The sequence below is a fragment of the Phacochoerus africanus genome, chromosome 3 (genome assembly GCF_016906955.1).
Source record: "Phacochoerus africanus isolate WHEZ1 chromosome 3, ROS_Pafr_v1, whole genome shotgun sequence".
NCBI classification, from domain to species: Eukaryota; Metazoa; Chordata; class Mammalia; order Artiodactyla; family Suidae; genus Phacochoerus; species Phacochoerus africanus.
Window position 1 is genome coordinate 189,752,745 of NC_062546.1, and position 17,116 is coordinate 189,769,860.

Sequence of the window (17,116 nt, forward strand, 5' to 3'; positions counted from 1 at the left end):
GTCGGGGACCATGCAGCCAACTTGGCAGAGTAAGTGCAACAGGTAGGGGAGCTGGAGAAGTCCAGGTCTCTACCAACTGAGTGCAGGGCATGATTTCACCAAAGTCCTGAGGAGCACAGGTAGGGACTGGAGCTACCTTATTAATAATTACTAAGAGATTATTAGAAGTTCCCTTGTGGTGCAGTGGGTTAAGGATACAGTGTTTCAATCCCTGGCCCAGGAACTTCTGCATTCCCCAGGCATGGCTCCCCCAAAAAAGGGCAGAGTGTTGCATGCACCCTGCCTTCCAACCACCCTCACCCTGTTGGGCAGCCTCTGGGAGTTGATCAGGTATGAAGGAGAGGAGGGGGTCCCTGACCCCCTGAGGTCTTCTCCTGACCCCCTCTACACTTTCAAATGTGATGTTCTTTCTTTTCTTTCTTTTTCTTCCTTCCTTTTTTCTTTCTTCCTTTCTTTCTCTTTCTCTTTCTTTCTTTCTTTCTTTCTTTCTTTCTTTCTTTCTTTCTTTTTCTTTCTTTCTTTCCCTCCTTCATCACCACAACCATAATAGCTTGCCTCATCCCTTCCAATCTCTAGGTAGTAACAATTGCACTAAATTCCTTCCTAGATCTTAAACTTTCTCTCCAACACCCTTCCCACAGGAAAACATCTATTTCTTCTTCTAAGCAAAGTTTGTCCTTCTGGAGATGAACCTTTAAACTAATCTTGGGTTGGTGGGGGACAAGAAGTGGAAGAAATATTTTGACTTAGAACTTCAGATGGGAGAACATTGAGAGAAAACTCTGAAAAGAAGAAAATTGACCATCTCAGACTCCAAAAGTGATGGAAAGGAGCTGGCCACCCAAAGGCTGAACTAGAGCAAGTGCTGGACAAAAGTGCAGACGCAGTGCTAACTGGCTACCCAGAGCCCTGTCACAGAAATTTGCCCCTGGTTTTCTCTACAGCCCTGTTTGAGGGTTACCAATGTGGCCTCCCCCCCAACCCCCACTGTCTGGGTCTCTGGACCCCTATCGCCCAGCCCTGAGCAAGAGTTAAGACAAGTAGCCCCAAGAGGTATGAGCTTCAGAGAGCCTTTCTTCTTCTTTTCATTTCTAAACGAAATTTAATACTATCTGGCTGCAAATATATATATCACTGGCCCAGGGTCTGAAAGATTAACATTTGGATATGTAGGAAATGTAATCTGCATGGCTAATTGATTCTCAGCGTATCAGTTTAAAGGATAAAGATCAATATCTACATGATGGATATTGTATTAATAGGGGCATAAATAAAGGCTGAAAAGTCGTTACCGAAACCTTTGAAGCTGCTTCCCGGATCTTTGGCCCTCCACTCCTGCACTCAGCGTCCCCCACCTGCCTGCACCGAACCTGTGCTGGTTGGGATACACGTGCCCCCCACCCAGAGGATAAGTGACCAGCTGAAGCCAGAGTGATTTAAGAGGTAGATGCTTAAGAGAGAGAGGAGGCACTTTTTTTTTTTTCTTTCCCTAGGCTGTAGCAGGTGGACAGTAAGGAGAGAGAGAGCGAGGGAGAAAGAGAGAGTGGTATTTTATCAAAACGCACCACTGAGATACTTAGAATCACAGGCACAGAACACTCACACGGGACATAAACAGTCGCACCCCTTCGCACACGCGCAGACACATAGAAATCCACACACAGGCATATATAGCCACAGAGACACAAAATCCATCCCTAGGTATATATGGACACACAGACACACTCTCACACAGGGACATTCACAAGCAAGGGGTGTGTTGGGAGAATTCCCTGCGCGCCCTTAGCCTTAGGGACGCGGAGCTGGGGCTTCTTTCCTTCCCGAGGCCCCCTCTCCAAGAGCACCGACGGGAGCCCCGGCCGAGCCCCGGAGTCAGAGTTAGTGATCCCGGCTCCCAGAGATTCCCAACCGCCACCCCCCACCCCCGCCCCCGGCCACTCAGGGGACAGCGGTAAGGAGGCGCAGCCGGGAGCATGCGGGGAGGAGCGGGAGAGGGGAGTGCTGCTCTTGAGAGAAGAGAGGACCGCCCGGGACTAGAGTGGCTGCAGAGCAGGGGAGGGGAGTGAGGGGAGGTGTGGACGTTGAGCCCTAGGGAGTGGGTCCCCGAGACCGCGAGGCGAGGGGAACGGGATGGGGGACACTTCCATCCGTAAAGAGAAGCGCCTCAGGACGGTTGTGGCTTGGGTCCCAGCGGCCGCCTCCATCGCAAAGCCTGCACCGCCAAGGGAATTTTCCAAATGCAAGTAAATCACCCTTCCCGTCCTCCGTTCCATTAATTAAGAGAGACGTTTCGACAAAACTGGCGTAATCTTTATTAATTACGCAACCCTCAGTGCGCGGTTGGCATTAATCAGGCCCAAAGCGAAAGTACTGCGGGAGCGTAATCCCTTCCCCAGCGCCCTTGGGGAAGGAGAAGGAGGCTTCGCGCGCATCGGTCCACCTTTCCCGGCTGGCGGCGGCCAGAGGAAACGCGGTTCTCCGGACTACACCTGCCTGGCCTTTGCCAGAGCCCAGAACCTGCTGCATGCCCACCCGACGGTTCCTAGAGCCCCATCGGAGCCTGCAAGTCCCTCGCTCACATACTTCCCCAATCTGAACACTTGCTGGTTTACACACAGAAACTCACGTGCAGACACCCACTACCCGTTTTCTCTGCCCTCCCCTTCCCCGCTCCCGCTGGCCCCACACACCTCCCAACCTTCCTCTTCCCTGGGATGCTGCGGGGAGGGGCCCGACAGAAATCGATTCTGCGGAGCCCAAATCCCTGCTCAACAGCGATCCAGGGAGAGACTTATTTTACCCCAGGGGCCAAGCGATAGGGGTGGAGAGCGTAAAACCGGTCCTGCCGCACAAAGAAAGCCCCTTAGAGCTGCCCTTTGGGGGCGGGGCAGGGGAGACCTTAAAAGCATGCAGGAGGCCAACTCCTCCCCTGCGTTGGCGGGTGCAAGAGCACAGGAGTTCCCTTAGTGGCGTAGCTGTTAACTGATCGGACTAGGATCCATGAGAACGCTGGTTGGATCCCTAGCTTCGCTCTGTGGGTTAAGGATCTGATGTTGCCCTGAGCTGTGGTGTAGGTCCCAGACCAGGATCGGATCCCACCTTGCGATAGCTGTGGCTAGGCGGGCGGCTGCCGCTCCCATTCGACCCCTGGCCCACAGGTGTGGGCCTTAAAAAAAAAAAAAAAAAAAAAAAGTATTTACGATTAAATATAAAAAGACAGGTTGTGTGTGTGTGTGTTCAGGACCCAAACCTAACTATTACGAGGCCATAGTGGATGAGGCAGGTGCTGAACAAGCTCTCTTCTTGGCCTCTCTGAGTGGGACAGCAAAGATCCCACCCTGAGTAGTTGCCTCTCTTGGTTTTGCCATCTCAAGCCTGGCACTGGAAGGCCCTCAGCCTACTCCGCTCTAAAGGACTGGGCCACGGGCTCTTGCATTCTTGGGCTTCCTTGGCCCAGAGGCCTTTCAGGGCCTCCCCAGGAGGCAGAAAGTCTCACTGAAATCTGAGCTTCTCCCATGAGCCCGGTTCCTGGAGCTACCCAGAACTGGCACGTGGCCTGATGGCCTGGGGACCTGATGGCCTGAGGAGAAGCCTGGCCTACTGTCCTGCTTTGGGCTATGCTTGTGGAGCCAAGAGGTGAGAGAGGCAAAGGTGAGCTAGCACCACCCTCCTGGCCTTAGGTTCACCTGGAGCGGTGCCCTCTTTCTTGCTGCTTCCTCCTGGTGGAGGCTGGGCACTCTCTCTGTCTGACACTCTCAATCATTCATTCCCTCCTGTGAAAATTTTCATTAAAATTTCCTTTCAGCCCCCAGAACCAGAGACACGTGCAACCCTGGCCTTTGAAGCATTTTCCAGGGGTAGTTGTAAGGATCTTACTCTACCCTTCCCTCCCCCCCTGAATGGTCAGCCTGTCTTCCCACCACTTTCCCAGAGCTGCCCCTCTGGCAGCGTTCATTCCGCACAAACTTGCTAAGCTTCTACTTGCTGTTCCAAGGGGCGGTGGCGGAGTGTGGGGGGGCTGCACGTGTGGTGGGAATACACCAGGGCCCTCATCCTGGCAGGGCCTACTTTCCAGAAAATGACCCCAAAGAATATGAACGCAACCTGTCAGGAGATTTTAAGGGTGCAGCTCAGCTCTGGAGAAGCTCAAGGGGGGAGGGGGGCATGCAAAGCTGGGATGGGGGGAGGGCATTTCTATTTCAGTGGATAAAGTCTGAGCAGGCTCAGCAGAGGTTCCTGCCCAAAAAGGAGGTAGGAAGGAATGGTTGCTGGAAGAAGGAAAAAAGTGAAGGAAGAAAGTGAAAGAGCTTTTTAGGTGGACATCTTAAAGGATTATTACACCATGAAGTCCTGTCCAACTCAGGGCAGAGCCTGGGCAGCCAAACCTGCAGAGGTGCTCTGCCTAGAATGTGCACCTGTTGGGTTCCCTTGGGACTCCTAGTCTCTCCAAATGATTCCCCCTGTCCTTTTTCTAAAGGTACTTGGTTTAGGCTTCTTGGAATGGTGACTACTGAAACTTCCCACCAACAGAACGACGTCCTTAAAGCTACCCCCACACACACACACACACCTCTACGAGGAAGCACATGTCACATGTCACCATTGGAGGTCAGGAGATCCAGATATCCCCAACCCCTCCCTTCCCATGTCTGTGGCTCAGAAATCCAGCACAGATTTAGGCATCTTCCTCTCAGTGTCTGTTGTCTGGAAACTGCAATTTCATTTAAAAGAAAATGAAGCCCCCCAAAATAAATTTTAAAAATAAAATAAAACAAAATGAAAAGAAATAAAATTTAAAGGGGTATAAATAAAACTATTTGCAGAACAGAGACAGACTCAGAGAGTTTGAAAAACTCATGATTACCAAAGCAGACAGGTTGGTGGGGGGAGGTGGAGACTGGGGGTTTGGGATGGCAGTGTTCTAAAATTAGGTTGTGATAATGGTTGTACAACTATAAATACAATAAAATTCATTGAATTAAAAAAAAGAAAAGAAAGGCTCGGAGTTCCTGTCGTGGCGCAGTGGTTAACGAATCCAACTAGGAACCATGAGGTTGTGGGTTTGATCCCTGCCCTTGCTCAGTGGGTTAATGATCCGGCGTTGCCATGAGCTGTGGTGTAGGTTGCAGATGCGGCTCGGATCCAGCGTTGCTGTGGCTCTGGCGTAGACTGGTGGCTACAGCTCCGATTCGGCCCCTGGCCTGGGAACCTCCACATGCCACAGGAGTGGCCCAAGAAATAGCAAAAAGACAAAAAATAAAATAAAATAAAGAAAGAAAGGCCCAACTCCTTGGTGTCCAGTCCCCCTCCCCCAGTCACTGGCACCTGTCAGTCCCATCCCCCAAACAGGAGAAAATTCCTTCCAGGCAGGAGAAATGTTGGGGTGACTAGACAAGCCCTGCACCTCACAGGGACGGCAGGTGTGGGTGTCATCCTGACAGCTGGCCCCACTCTGAAGAACTCCTCCAGGAGAGCCCAAGACCCTAGTGAACCATCATCACTCCCAAGCTAAAGGTTTTGTAAGTGGGAGAGAAACCAGCAGGACCACTCAGAAGAGAAAGTCTTCACAAGGCTTCATGAATTATTAATAGGTAGGCTTTGAAGGCACCTGCCGCTTTCAAGGGACCCAGCAGATGAGGTGGTGGCCAAAGGCCACAGGCTTCCCCAAAACAGTATGTGGAAATAATTCTCAGCCAGAGGCAGCCGTTTTTACTTGTCAGGAAAAAAATTGATTGAGCAAAGTTTTACTAGATTTTTTTTTAAGTTTTGCTAAATTTTGGAGCTACTACTTAGGGGAGAGAGACAGAAACAGTGCGCACCGGCAGCAGAGGTGAGAGGCCAAGTGGAAAGGGAATCCCTACAGCACCTCAGACCTCATTTTTCTATCTCTGAAGCAGGCTGAGGAGGTTCTCAGAGAGTCCAGAGATCCCAAGACTCATCCCTGTAATAGAAACAGATAATCACTAGTCCCTCAGAACAAAGTCCCATTTTCAGGTCGGGGAGGGGGCGTGCATCCATTCCTCTGACTGGGGAGGAAGCCCCTTTTCAGAAGAGCAAAAGGTAGGGTTTCACTGGGAAGGATGGGGACCCAGGAAGGCAGGAACTAGATCCTAGGGCATTGGGAACTCTGTGGAAGGCATGGGCAGGGAGAAATCTAAGATTTATGAGCTCAAAAAGCAGGATTGTATCTTTAAAATGGAGGGTTTCAGAGAAAGAAAAAAAAAATGAGAGAGAGAAGAAAATGAAAACCCCTAGAAGAAAGGATTGCTTTAAGACTGAAAAGGGGAGAGGGAACGAGAATGATAAAATACTAAAGAAATACTATGATTAAGATATTTCCAATAAAAAGAATCCTAATTGATGTCAGTTAAAGGGAGTTTGTAGGAGACAAGGATCAACTGTTTCTGATTTGAAGGACAGAAGTCATCTGAATCCCTATTGCACTGTTCCAGGCTATGCGTGTGGGGGGAGATACTTGTATTCTAGGGGAGAGCAGGATGCAGCAGGTTTGAGATGAAGAAAAAACTATTAGGAAGAAAAATACAATAGTTATGATCCTACTATGTGCCAGACACATCACACACATCCTTACTTAATATTGACTTTAGTCATGTAGTTTGCTCCCAAGGTTTTAAAATTCATTTATGTTTTTAAAAAAATAATGAGAAATAGAGATTGGACTTTGCCAGCTCACGCACTATAGAAGTGTAAGGTGGTGGGGGCAAGGATGGATAAAATCAAGACTTGAAACAAATCCTTTCAAAAATCAGTTGTCAGTGTGCCAGAGTGAGGAGAGCAGGGTGGGGAAGTCAGGTTTTTCTGATGCCACCATCCTCTGCCCACCACCATTGGCTGCTAAGCCATCTCTCCATCGCCTGTTCTGGGCATCCTCCCTCCTAGGAATTGAACCCCACTTTCAGGGGCTTTCTCTCAGAACACTCCCAGTGTTCTGCGGTTGGCAGCATGGGTGCTCAGAGGGCCTGGTACCCCTTGGTCCAGCAGCTTGTGTTCCCCATCTTGAATATACTATATTGGGAGAATTGGAGAAATTGGTTATGTGGTGACAACAGCACATAATGATACCAGCACATTATCATTATATACTTATACGAGTAATATAAGATTCTCTAAGAGTAATAGCATATATTTATTAAGCACTTCGTAGGTACTGGCATTATTCTCAGCCCTTTGTAAAGATTAATTTACTTACAGCTCAAAACAACTAGATTGTGTTTAGTTAAAGTGAAAAAAAAAAAAGAGGACCAGAGAAGTTACTTAACTTGCTCTAGGTCACACAGCTAGGAAGCAGCTAAACTAGAAATTACACTCCCCCCAACAATGTGGTGTCACCATGCATGTTCAGTTAGAAAGTCCTACAGTCTTCTAACACTCGAATCACACCCCCAAAGGAATGAGATCTGGGAGCTCGTTAAACATCTCTCATCTTTTGCCCTGTTAAACACTTTACCTCTCATTATTGCTAATAATTTCAACAAAAGTTAGCTTTAATGCCTCTGGGAGGCACTGGTCTGTTTTATCTCCATTGAAAATAATTTGGAAATTTACTCCATTTCAGTTCTCTTTTAAAACACAGCCCATGATATAAGCTCACTTTAAAATTTTTGCTTATTTTAAACAACCTTTTTCTTACTTTCAGGGAGTTCCTTAGCCTATATTTCCATTCGGAGAAGAATCTGACACACATTAGCATCATCCAGCCGCCTCTAATTCGGGCCGGACACGCGGCAGGCAGCTGATGAACATTTGCAGGCAGAATCCAAACCTTCCTGCCTCCCTGAGAATCAGCGCTAGATTTGGAACATGCCAAGTGCCGGGCTTCTTGAGGTCCTTCTAGACACCTACCTAGTTGGGTGGTGAACTTTGCCTTCTTCCGGACCATCTTGTGGGTGGTGGTGGAAGGTCTGGGGTGGGATGCTCGCGCCGCCCCTTGGGGGAACTGCGAAGATTTTCCAAAAGGAAACCTGAAGACGCCTAAGGTATTTCCAAGTCCCCAGCCCTTCCTGTCCACGTCTCGCCAGCCCTCCCCCGGACAGTGGGAAGGCGTGTCGGGACACCTTTTGCATCTTTGAAAGCCTTTGTGGAAGCGGGCCCGGGTTTTCAGAGCCCGGCGGGTTTGGGATTCTCGGAGAAACCGGGTTGGGCGCCAAAAAGCAGCAGAGAAACGAAGGACAGGCAAGCAATTCCGCGCCCCCGCCGTCACTGCACTGGGTGTCTCTTTCTTAACCTGCGTGTTTGGGGCTTCCCTGCTATTTTTAAGAATAGATGCGAACGCTGAGCTTTGGGGAGGGCGCAGGGAGGGGCCCTGGGACATCCAGGAGTGGATTTTGGATCGTAGACCTTCAGACCCTGAAATCGGAGTGCCGTAAAATCCGTGGAGTTAGGGCTAAAGGCCAGTTTCCATGAAAAGACAAAACAAGCCAACAAGCTAAACGGCGATGTTGAGTGGCTAGACGGTGTGACACGATATCGTGCCAGCTGGTCTCCCTGAGAGCCATGAGTGGGCAGCTGACAGCATTCTTGTGCCTTTGGTTTCTCCCTGGCCGGTTCCTGCCCTTCAGGATCGCACATGCAGTGGCTCCCAGGCTGGGAATTGGGGCTGGGGGCTGCCAAAGGGACACGCTGGAGTAGTTGTCGTTGGCCCAGTTTGGGAACCAGCCTGTCGCCCTAGGCTGCCTCGATTTCTCTCCTGCTCAGAAGGCTGCGAGGGTGCGGGCACAGGCCAGCCCCATAATGCAGATTCCACCCCTCCCGCTCAGAAGCCTCTGGGAAAACTATCTCGGCGAATGACCGCAGGGGGAGCTTCAACGCCCCGCGCGCCCCCGCTATTCCTCTGAGAGTTCTTGCGCTAAGAGCCACTCCTGGCGTCTGCGTCCAAACAGAGAGAGATCGAGGTAATCCCCAGCCTTCCACCGCCCGCAGGCCGCCCAGTTTCGGTGCAAATCCCTTTACACCTGGATCCAAAAGCGTGGAATTAATTTGCACGCTGAACCGCTACTCACAAGGATCTTTTAAAATAATTTAATAACTCTCCTGTAAATATTTTAAAACATGACTCTCTGCGGTGGATCTACTCGCACGTCCACACCTACTGGCCACCAGCAATTTCACTCTCTGCCGTTACAGGCGATGACACCCATAGCTGTCAACTGGCGAGGTTTTGTTAATCTCGAGACTTCCTGGTTATCCACATAATCCTCCCTCAGATCCCCACATTGTCACTGAATTTTGATAACTCACGGGATTTGGCAATCACACACTTATTTTGAGGGGCAGAGGGGCACCCATGGAAAAGCCCCGTAATGTGCGGGAGCGCAGCAGTCACCCTGGCCACCTTAGCAAAGACCACAGGCACTAAAAGGGGATGCAAATATTTACCTAACTTTCCTGGGACTACAAAATCAACAAGAGTGTGACTGGGTGCGTGTGCGTGAGAGAGAGAGAGTGAGACCTGTAAGAGATCAGAGCCACGATCAAATAGTTATCCAAATTAGGGCCACTTCCAAATTGCGGGCATTGGTCCACGTCACCCGGTTTCTAAGAAACCTGGCAGCGTTAGTTCATTAAAGTAAGATTAGGGGGAGCGTCATTTTTTCAATAAGAAAAACGTTGTGAAGTATAATGGCTTTCAAATCTTGCTGCTCTGTAAAGTCACCCGGGGCGCCTTTTAAAAATACTGATGCGCTCCTCTTTTCACCCCACCCCCACTCTCAGACCAATTAAATACTGTCTGCAGGGGCGGGTTGCCTGCTTCCGCATTTTTTTTTTTTTTCTTAAGCTCTCCAGGTAATTCTAACCCGCAGCCTGCGTTGCGAACCTCCTCTAAGGCTGCAATCAGGAAATAAGGTTAATGTGTGTGAATTTAACAAGAAATGGGCTCTAGGGACAATTCTCGTCCTTGCAGAGTTCAGTCCTAGATTTTCTTCCAAACAAAAACTTTCTACTTCACATTTAATCTCCACCCCAACTGCAAACCAGGTGCAATTGCTCTCTACCTCTCAAGTTTGACTACAAATTATTTCTAAATGAACACACAGTAGACATATAAATCTTACCAAAGTATCATTTCCATATGATGGAGAGTACTCTGTCATTGTAAGAGGTAGCTGAGCCACTCGACGATTACTGTGGTTCTTGAAACGATGGTGGTCATTTGTTGATAATAAAAGCGTTCAAAATAAATGTTGAAATAAAAGTGTTCTGTTCTCACAGTGATTTAACTTTCCCTTCTTTCCCATTTATTCTGGGGTATGTGTTTGTAATATTAAGGGCTAAGCAAAGTTTCTTGCACATTTCTCTACCCTCCTTCTTTCCACTTCAGCATCCTCCTATTCCACCCCATAGAGATGTGGTATTTCTAAACCAACGATAATCCAATTTTACATGCAAAGACTTTTTTTTTTTTTTTTCTAAAGGGAGTGTGCACATTCTTCCTGAGCTCCTAGGAATATTCCTGGAAATTGAACATTGAACACTCTTACTTCCCTGAGTGTATTTTATAATTAAGAATGATGGTGAATGTTTCACAGAAACAAACTTGCCTCTCTTTGGCATATTTTAGTTTTGTGTAAGAGAACAGAAGCCACATGTTTGATTGATGAATAGAAACAATGTCAATGGTATATAGTACAAAGCTTTTCTTAAATGAACAATCAAAAGAGATCTAGCAAAAGAGAGAGAAAATCTCTGTCACAATTTCTTCATTTACATAACTTGGAGCTAGATCTGGCTTCAGTCGTTTCATTCTAGAAATAGTTACTGTAGTAACTCGTAGATATTTCTCAAACAAACTTACACTCTAACATATACAATGAAAGCATATTATTTCAAAGGAGGAAAGGTAAATTACACACCAAACAGGGACGAAGTTCAATGCCCATGACATGAACTTAATCACATTTTATCATAGCAGAAATTTAAAAATAGGAACATTGGCTAATGGGAATTAAATGATTAAAGGGGATGAATTGGATCACAGAATAATGGGAGGGATTGCTCAATTAATGAGATTATAAATTTAACAAGTTTATGAAGGATAATTTAAAATGGCAAAAATTGAAGAATTAGTAAAACAAGGAGCAATAAATCATGAGAAATTGATAGATCTTGATCTCAATGTTGTGGGGAAATTTCATTGCAATGTGAGTTTATCCCAACTTACATTATAGTAGGTGCTGCTAGCTTTGGAGGGGATGGTGCAGACATGCCTATAAAGAAGGAAGCCAAAAGGAATCAGAATTTGAAATCTCACAATGCAGAAAATGATTGGAAATGGAGCCCAAATGTCTTTTAGTCTCTTCATTGTCTCCTGTCATTGACTATACTGCAGTGAAATTTTCACTGTGATAGAAATTACTTTTCTCAAAACTCAGGTACTTTGGAGGCATTTTTTTTCACCTTTCAAAAATCTTTATGAAGTAGGGGAAAGCAACTATTTACCTAAGCCTAGGGTCTCAGGGGTTACTGAATGGCAGAGTGAGTGAAGGGAGCAAACAAGTCACTCAACATTCAGACCAGGCTTTCCCTTGAAGTCAAGTCAACAGACTATAATCTGGCGCTTACCATATGCTGAGAACCAGCTAAGGCTTTGTGGGTAGAGTGGGTAACCAGAGAAGTTTTCCACCTTGATTTTACATTCAGGTTGCTGGAGGTTGAGTTAAAACACATAGCAAATAAATGACTATCTTACTATTATAGGTAATAGTAAACATAAGAAGAAAATAAAATTTCAATAGATATTTCCTTGGAAATCAAGAGGGTGGGGTGGGGCAGACCTCCCTGGGAAGGTGATGTTAGACCCTTGCAAACCTGAATGAAAATAAAACTATGGATCCATGCAGGGCTTGCTTCCAAAGCATTTTCATCCATAGACCTTCTTGTGTATACAAATCCTTATGCCAACCCCCAAAGGGAAGCAGGGCTGATTCTTTTTGTTCCCAATTTGTAGATGAGGAGCCTTACACTTAAAGAGGTTAAGTGACTTGCCAAGGTCTTTCAAAGAAAGGAGAGAGCCCCCATTCAAACTCTGCTGAGTAAGGTTACTGGTCTTTAAATCCCAAACCAATGTTTTTTATGGATGTGGACACTGTTCACCAAATCATATTATGTTCAGAAGCCAAGTATTTAATCTATCACCCAATAGATGAGTTTCTTTCACTTGAAATTTAGATTCTATAGGAGCCTGGTAACAACTCTAACCAGCAGTCTCAGAACCTAAGCAGAATCTGGGCCATGGAAAACATGAGTTCTTGAGCAGGTGTGCAGGCCAGACCAGGTCTGTTTTTTGCAGTAACTTTGCTGGGTTCACATTCGGGAGATGGAGCTATGCCCAGAAATTGAGCCAAGCTCTCCCCCAAAATTCGAGAATTTCCAAGAGAAGGGAGAAAAGCATTCCACTGTCACAGGACCCCTCTAGCTAACTCACTACTTCACCAGTTTCTGATAAACTCATACTGTCTAACATGCTGGTGTACTGGGACTTTCCAGATGATACATGTGTGATGAAATCACATCTGCAAAAGGAGGGGGGGGGGGGGCACCTGAATGCCAAAAAAAAAAAAAAACCCACTAGAAATGGGACAAAAGTTTTCTATAACCTCATCCTGCCACTCAATTCCTAATAAAGAAGTCAGAAATTAACAATAAAATGAGGTTAGCCAAGAAGAAATAATTATGTTCAGGTACTGAGCTACTAATTGTATCTATTTGATTTTAAAGTGTTCTCAAAGTTCTCATTACATGTGCAACCTAAGATAGAAAAAAATGTGGCTTGTCTTGTGACTCAGGAAATTCAAAGACCTCTTTCTCATTTATGAGGAATAATTTGGTTTATGTCACTGGTGTATCTTCTTCTTGGAACATAAATAAATCTATAAGAAGTAAGCTGGTCCTCAAGTAACCTTAGACAGACCTTCTAGGCTGCCAGCTTAAAGGTGTGAAAAAACAAACATGTGTGTGTTTCCACATGTACATGGGTGTGCATCCACAAAGTTCTGTTACTAGCATGTATACATGCTAATAATTACACATGTGTAGATGCACTTGTGCAACTAAACAGTTGTGAATGCTAGCAGAATCTCAGCACTGGAGATAAAGAATAAAAGACAAAAGTGAATATAGAAATAAAAATAACATGAGTTACTTGTTGGAGGTAAAATTAAGTTCAAACCAGTCTCTGAGATGTGATTCTTAGTATTGGGAACCTGAAAACATTTTGCAGAAACTGAGAAAACCTAACAGTTGTTTTAGGGGAAAGTTACAGGAGAGGATGGGTAAGACTTTAGAATGCAACAGATTTCACTGTGCCTTCAGAGGTTCTATTAAACCCTAGAAGTAATTACATGAAATTGCCCACCCTAGCAATGTACTCCCGTACGTGAGTTATTTTTCTCTTAGCCTCATTTAGAATGTAAAATGATAATTTACATGGTGATATGTATTTCAGGAAGAAAAGGGCAGCCCAAATAACTTGGAGCAATTTCGTCATGAAATAAATTCCATTAAAAGAGGTTTTTCTATAAATGCTTCTTGTTTTTATTAAGACAGTGCAGACACAAAACACACCAAACTGCAATTCCTGAATTGCAGCCATACACTTATCAATGGCCAATAAATTATTTCACTCTATGATAGATACAAATGTTCCATTCAAGTTCAGTTAATAGAATAGTTTTAGGATATCATGCAGACAGCTTGAGTAAATACATGAGGAATAATAACATACCCTCAGTAGCTTCTGTGATTTTTTAGATATGAAAACTTTGTCTTATTCCAAATTTCAAAAGATGGAATAAAGAATGTTTTCATATAAAATACATTTGGAACAATTGGGTTTTTTTTTTCCTTAAAAAACATGTAATCCACCTGCAACATATGCTCCCAATTCGTCTTTTTTAGTTACAAAATCGGATATGTATTATTTTTCATCTAATGTGATTGGATGTGAACATGTCATTGATTTTTAATCATATCAAACAGTTAAATTAAAAATAATATTTTTCTGATAAGTATAATATATACTTATAATCAAAGGAAGAAAGACGTCAGTTGACTTGTCAGTTTAGTCTTTGGGCATTATTTTCTATTTTATCAGACAATTGAAAGTCATTTGTTGTTTCCCAGTATAAAATCTTGAATTAATTACCAACACGCCTTTCTTCTCTGCTCCTAATTTTGAAATGTATTTGGACTAGAGGTACAGGAGAAATATTACTGCTTATCAAACAACTTTTCTGAGAATTTTAATGCACAGCATTTCCAGATTTATATATCCTAAAATAAATTATTTTTAAAATGAAATTAAGAAAAAAGGCAGGGAAAGCCTGCAGTTTCTATTGTGCGTGAATAGCTTTCAATATCTTCCAGGTGGGGGCAACAGTAAGTCAGTTTTGAGAGGAGAAGGGAGAACGGCCTCTAAGTTCCCTGAGTCCAGTTACAGAGGATGAAATGACTTCCTGGTAGCAACGCCATGAATAAAGCAACCACAAGTTTCAAGGAGATGGGTCTTCTGGACTCTGCCCGGCCGCGAGCAGAAGGTTCCACGGCCCTGTGCGCACCGCCACTTCCCTGCTCGAAAGAGTCTGGAGGCATATCCGAGCGCGCACACGTGTTGTGCACCTGCCCAACCGCGCACAGAAGCGAGCAGTTGGTCTGTCCAATCGCCCAACGCACCTCCGAGCCCTGCCCCTGGGGGGTGTACATCACTCTCAGCGCTCCGCTCACTCACTCTCCAGGACCTGCAGGAAGTAGGGATACTTTCCTCTCAAGTTTACGTCTCATTCATTCTTCCTCTGGACAATTCAGGTCCATTCACAGCTGCGGCAGACGTGCGCGCGCGCACCTATACCCTTAAAGAAACTCGAGTCACAGAAGCCAGAAAGCCAGCTTCCAAGCGGGGCAGCGGGGGGGTCTCACTCCTTTTTCCTCCTCTTTTTGCAAATCCTCAGACTCCAGGGAGGGTAGGCTGTGCACTCGGGTGAGAATGAGGGTGGTACATGAAGCGGAAGTTAACCTTGCACAGTCTGTGGAGACGGCGGGACTCCTCACCTTCATCCAGCCTCCTCGGTTTTCCTCTCTGGCCCAGCGTGGAGGAGGGGACGTGAAAGGCAAGAGAGGCAGGAAACAGAGACTCCGCAGTGGCCGGGCGATGAGGGGGTGCGTGTCTGGGAGCCGCAAGGAAAGAGTGAAGAAGCTGTATCGCACTGGGCCAGAGGCCCTCTCCTCTTGGGCTGCGCGTAGCTAGAGGTGCAGGAGGGCGGCCAGGAGTGGGACCCCGCTACGTGTCGCTCCTCCGCGCGCCACCCGCCGTCGCCCCCCGCGCCCTCGGGCCGTTTCCCCCAGCCGAGCCTGGGGCCGCGCCTTCGGGCCGGTACTTGAGCCAGCAGATGACCCAAGTGACGACGACCGAGAAGAGCGCCAGGATGCTGGCCACCGACAGGCAAATGGGCCCCACCGGCGAAGGCGACGGCGAACCGGCTGCAGGGGCTGCGCCAGGGGGCGCCCCGCCTCCGGGGGGTGCCCCGGCCCCGCCGCCGCTGTAGTGGTTGACGAAGATGAGGCCGGTGAAGAGCAGCACCACCATGGAGAGGAAGGAGAAGACGACACAGACGCAGCCTGCGGTGAGGGCAGCGCGCTTGCAGTTCTGGCAGCTCTCGTAGGCGCCTGGGGCGCGCAGGCCGGCGCGGGACTGTGGTTCGCTGGCCGCGTCCTCGGCGGGCGGCGGCGGTGGCAGCTGGGCCGGGGAGGGCGAAAGGGCCGCAGCCGGCGCTGGGCGGCGCGCGGGCAACGGCGGGAGGCGGTCCTGGGGCAGCGGGTCGTGCGCGGCACGCAGGGCTAGCGGGAAGGCCTCGGCGAGCTTGGTGTTGTTGGGCAGGCCATGCACGCGGCTGTCGGGCAGCGGCGTGCGGTGGCGGCACACCGGGCACGCGATGGCGCCTGGCGGGCCGTGCCAGGGCGGCGGGCGCTGCGGGCGTTCAGGCGCGGTGGTAGCGGCGGCGGCGGCGGCGCGGAGCTGCAGTTGGGTCAAGCACTCCTGGCAGAAGGTGTGCAAGCACGCCAGCAGCTTGGGCGCGCGCCGGTCTGCGTCGAAGTAGTTGTAGCAGATCTTGCACTCGTAGTCCTCGAGCGGAGGGAGGCCGGAGATCGCCACCGCTGCGCTCCGGGCTCCGGCCTCCCCACCGTCCCGGGCTCCCACCGCGGTGCTTCCTGCTCCTGTGGAGCTCCCAGGGCTGCTGGTTGGACTCTGCTCGCCGCCGCCGCTGTCGCTTGCTGGCGCTGCCATGGCATGATCCGCCCCTCATCAGGGTTAAGGTGAGGCGCCTTCCTCCCCCTATGCCGCTGTCTCGGCTCAGGGCGGGGAGGAGGCGCTTCTGCCTCCCCCCACTGGCTGCTGTCGCCTGGCGGGGGAGGCACTGCTGGCTGGGCCGGGCGGGGGCGTAGCGGCGACCGCCTCCCCCCACTCTCCCAAGGAGGTGCGGGCACCGCGGTCCCTCCCAGTCCCCGGGAGCCTCTCTGCCGTCCCCCTTGGGCCTCTCAAGGAAGCTTCTCTGGCCGCTTTGGATATTGGTTTTTGTTGGACTTGGAATTGGGAATTGAGGGCGACTGGGGGACGCCGGGACAGAGGGCGATGCAGGTATGGAATTTGGGGTACGGCTGCTTAAGGACTTGATGCCCATGCAACACACTCCCCCATACACACATTCAAGGTGGCGGTGGGAAACCTGGTCCTGCTTTTTCCTTCTCCTTCTCCCTCCTCCCTTCCCCCCTATATCGTTGTTATTCTGTGTTTATTCTTCTTGGTCTGGGGCTGCGTCCCTGGCAAAGCCTCCTCTCCCCCAACCGCAGGAGCTCACCGGTGATGTAATGCGGACCCGCACAGGGAGGGGAAGCAGCAGCCTCAGCAGTGGCGGCAGCGGTGGTTCTAGTCTTCGTGAAAATCGTGATCTCATTTCTCTGTCCAAGGGCGAAGGCCGGTCGTCACCAAGACATTTGCACTTTCCGCTTTTATTAGCAAAGCCCAGCTGCTTTGGCAGCCCGGCAGCGTTCTTCTCAGGGTGGAAGCCGAGGGATGGCATTTTCCTTTCACCATTTGGAAGAAATT

General features: G+C 48.4%; 1 protein-coding gene across 1 annotated transcript; it reads right to left on the minus strand.

Moving 5' to 3' along the window:
• Nucleotides 1-15,186: 15,186 nt before the first annotated feature.
• LOC125122278 (RING finger protein 223) lies at nucleotides 15,187-16,696 on the minus strand. Its single transcript, XM_047770492.1, has one exon. The coding sequence runs from the start codon at nucleotides 16,295-16,297 to the stop codon at nucleotides 15,293-15,295; it is 1,005 nt and encodes a 334-aa protein (XP_047626448.1). The 5' UTR covers nucleotides 16,298-16,696; the 3' UTR covers nucleotides 15,187-15,292.
• Nucleotides 16,697-17,116: the final 420 nt, after the last annotated feature.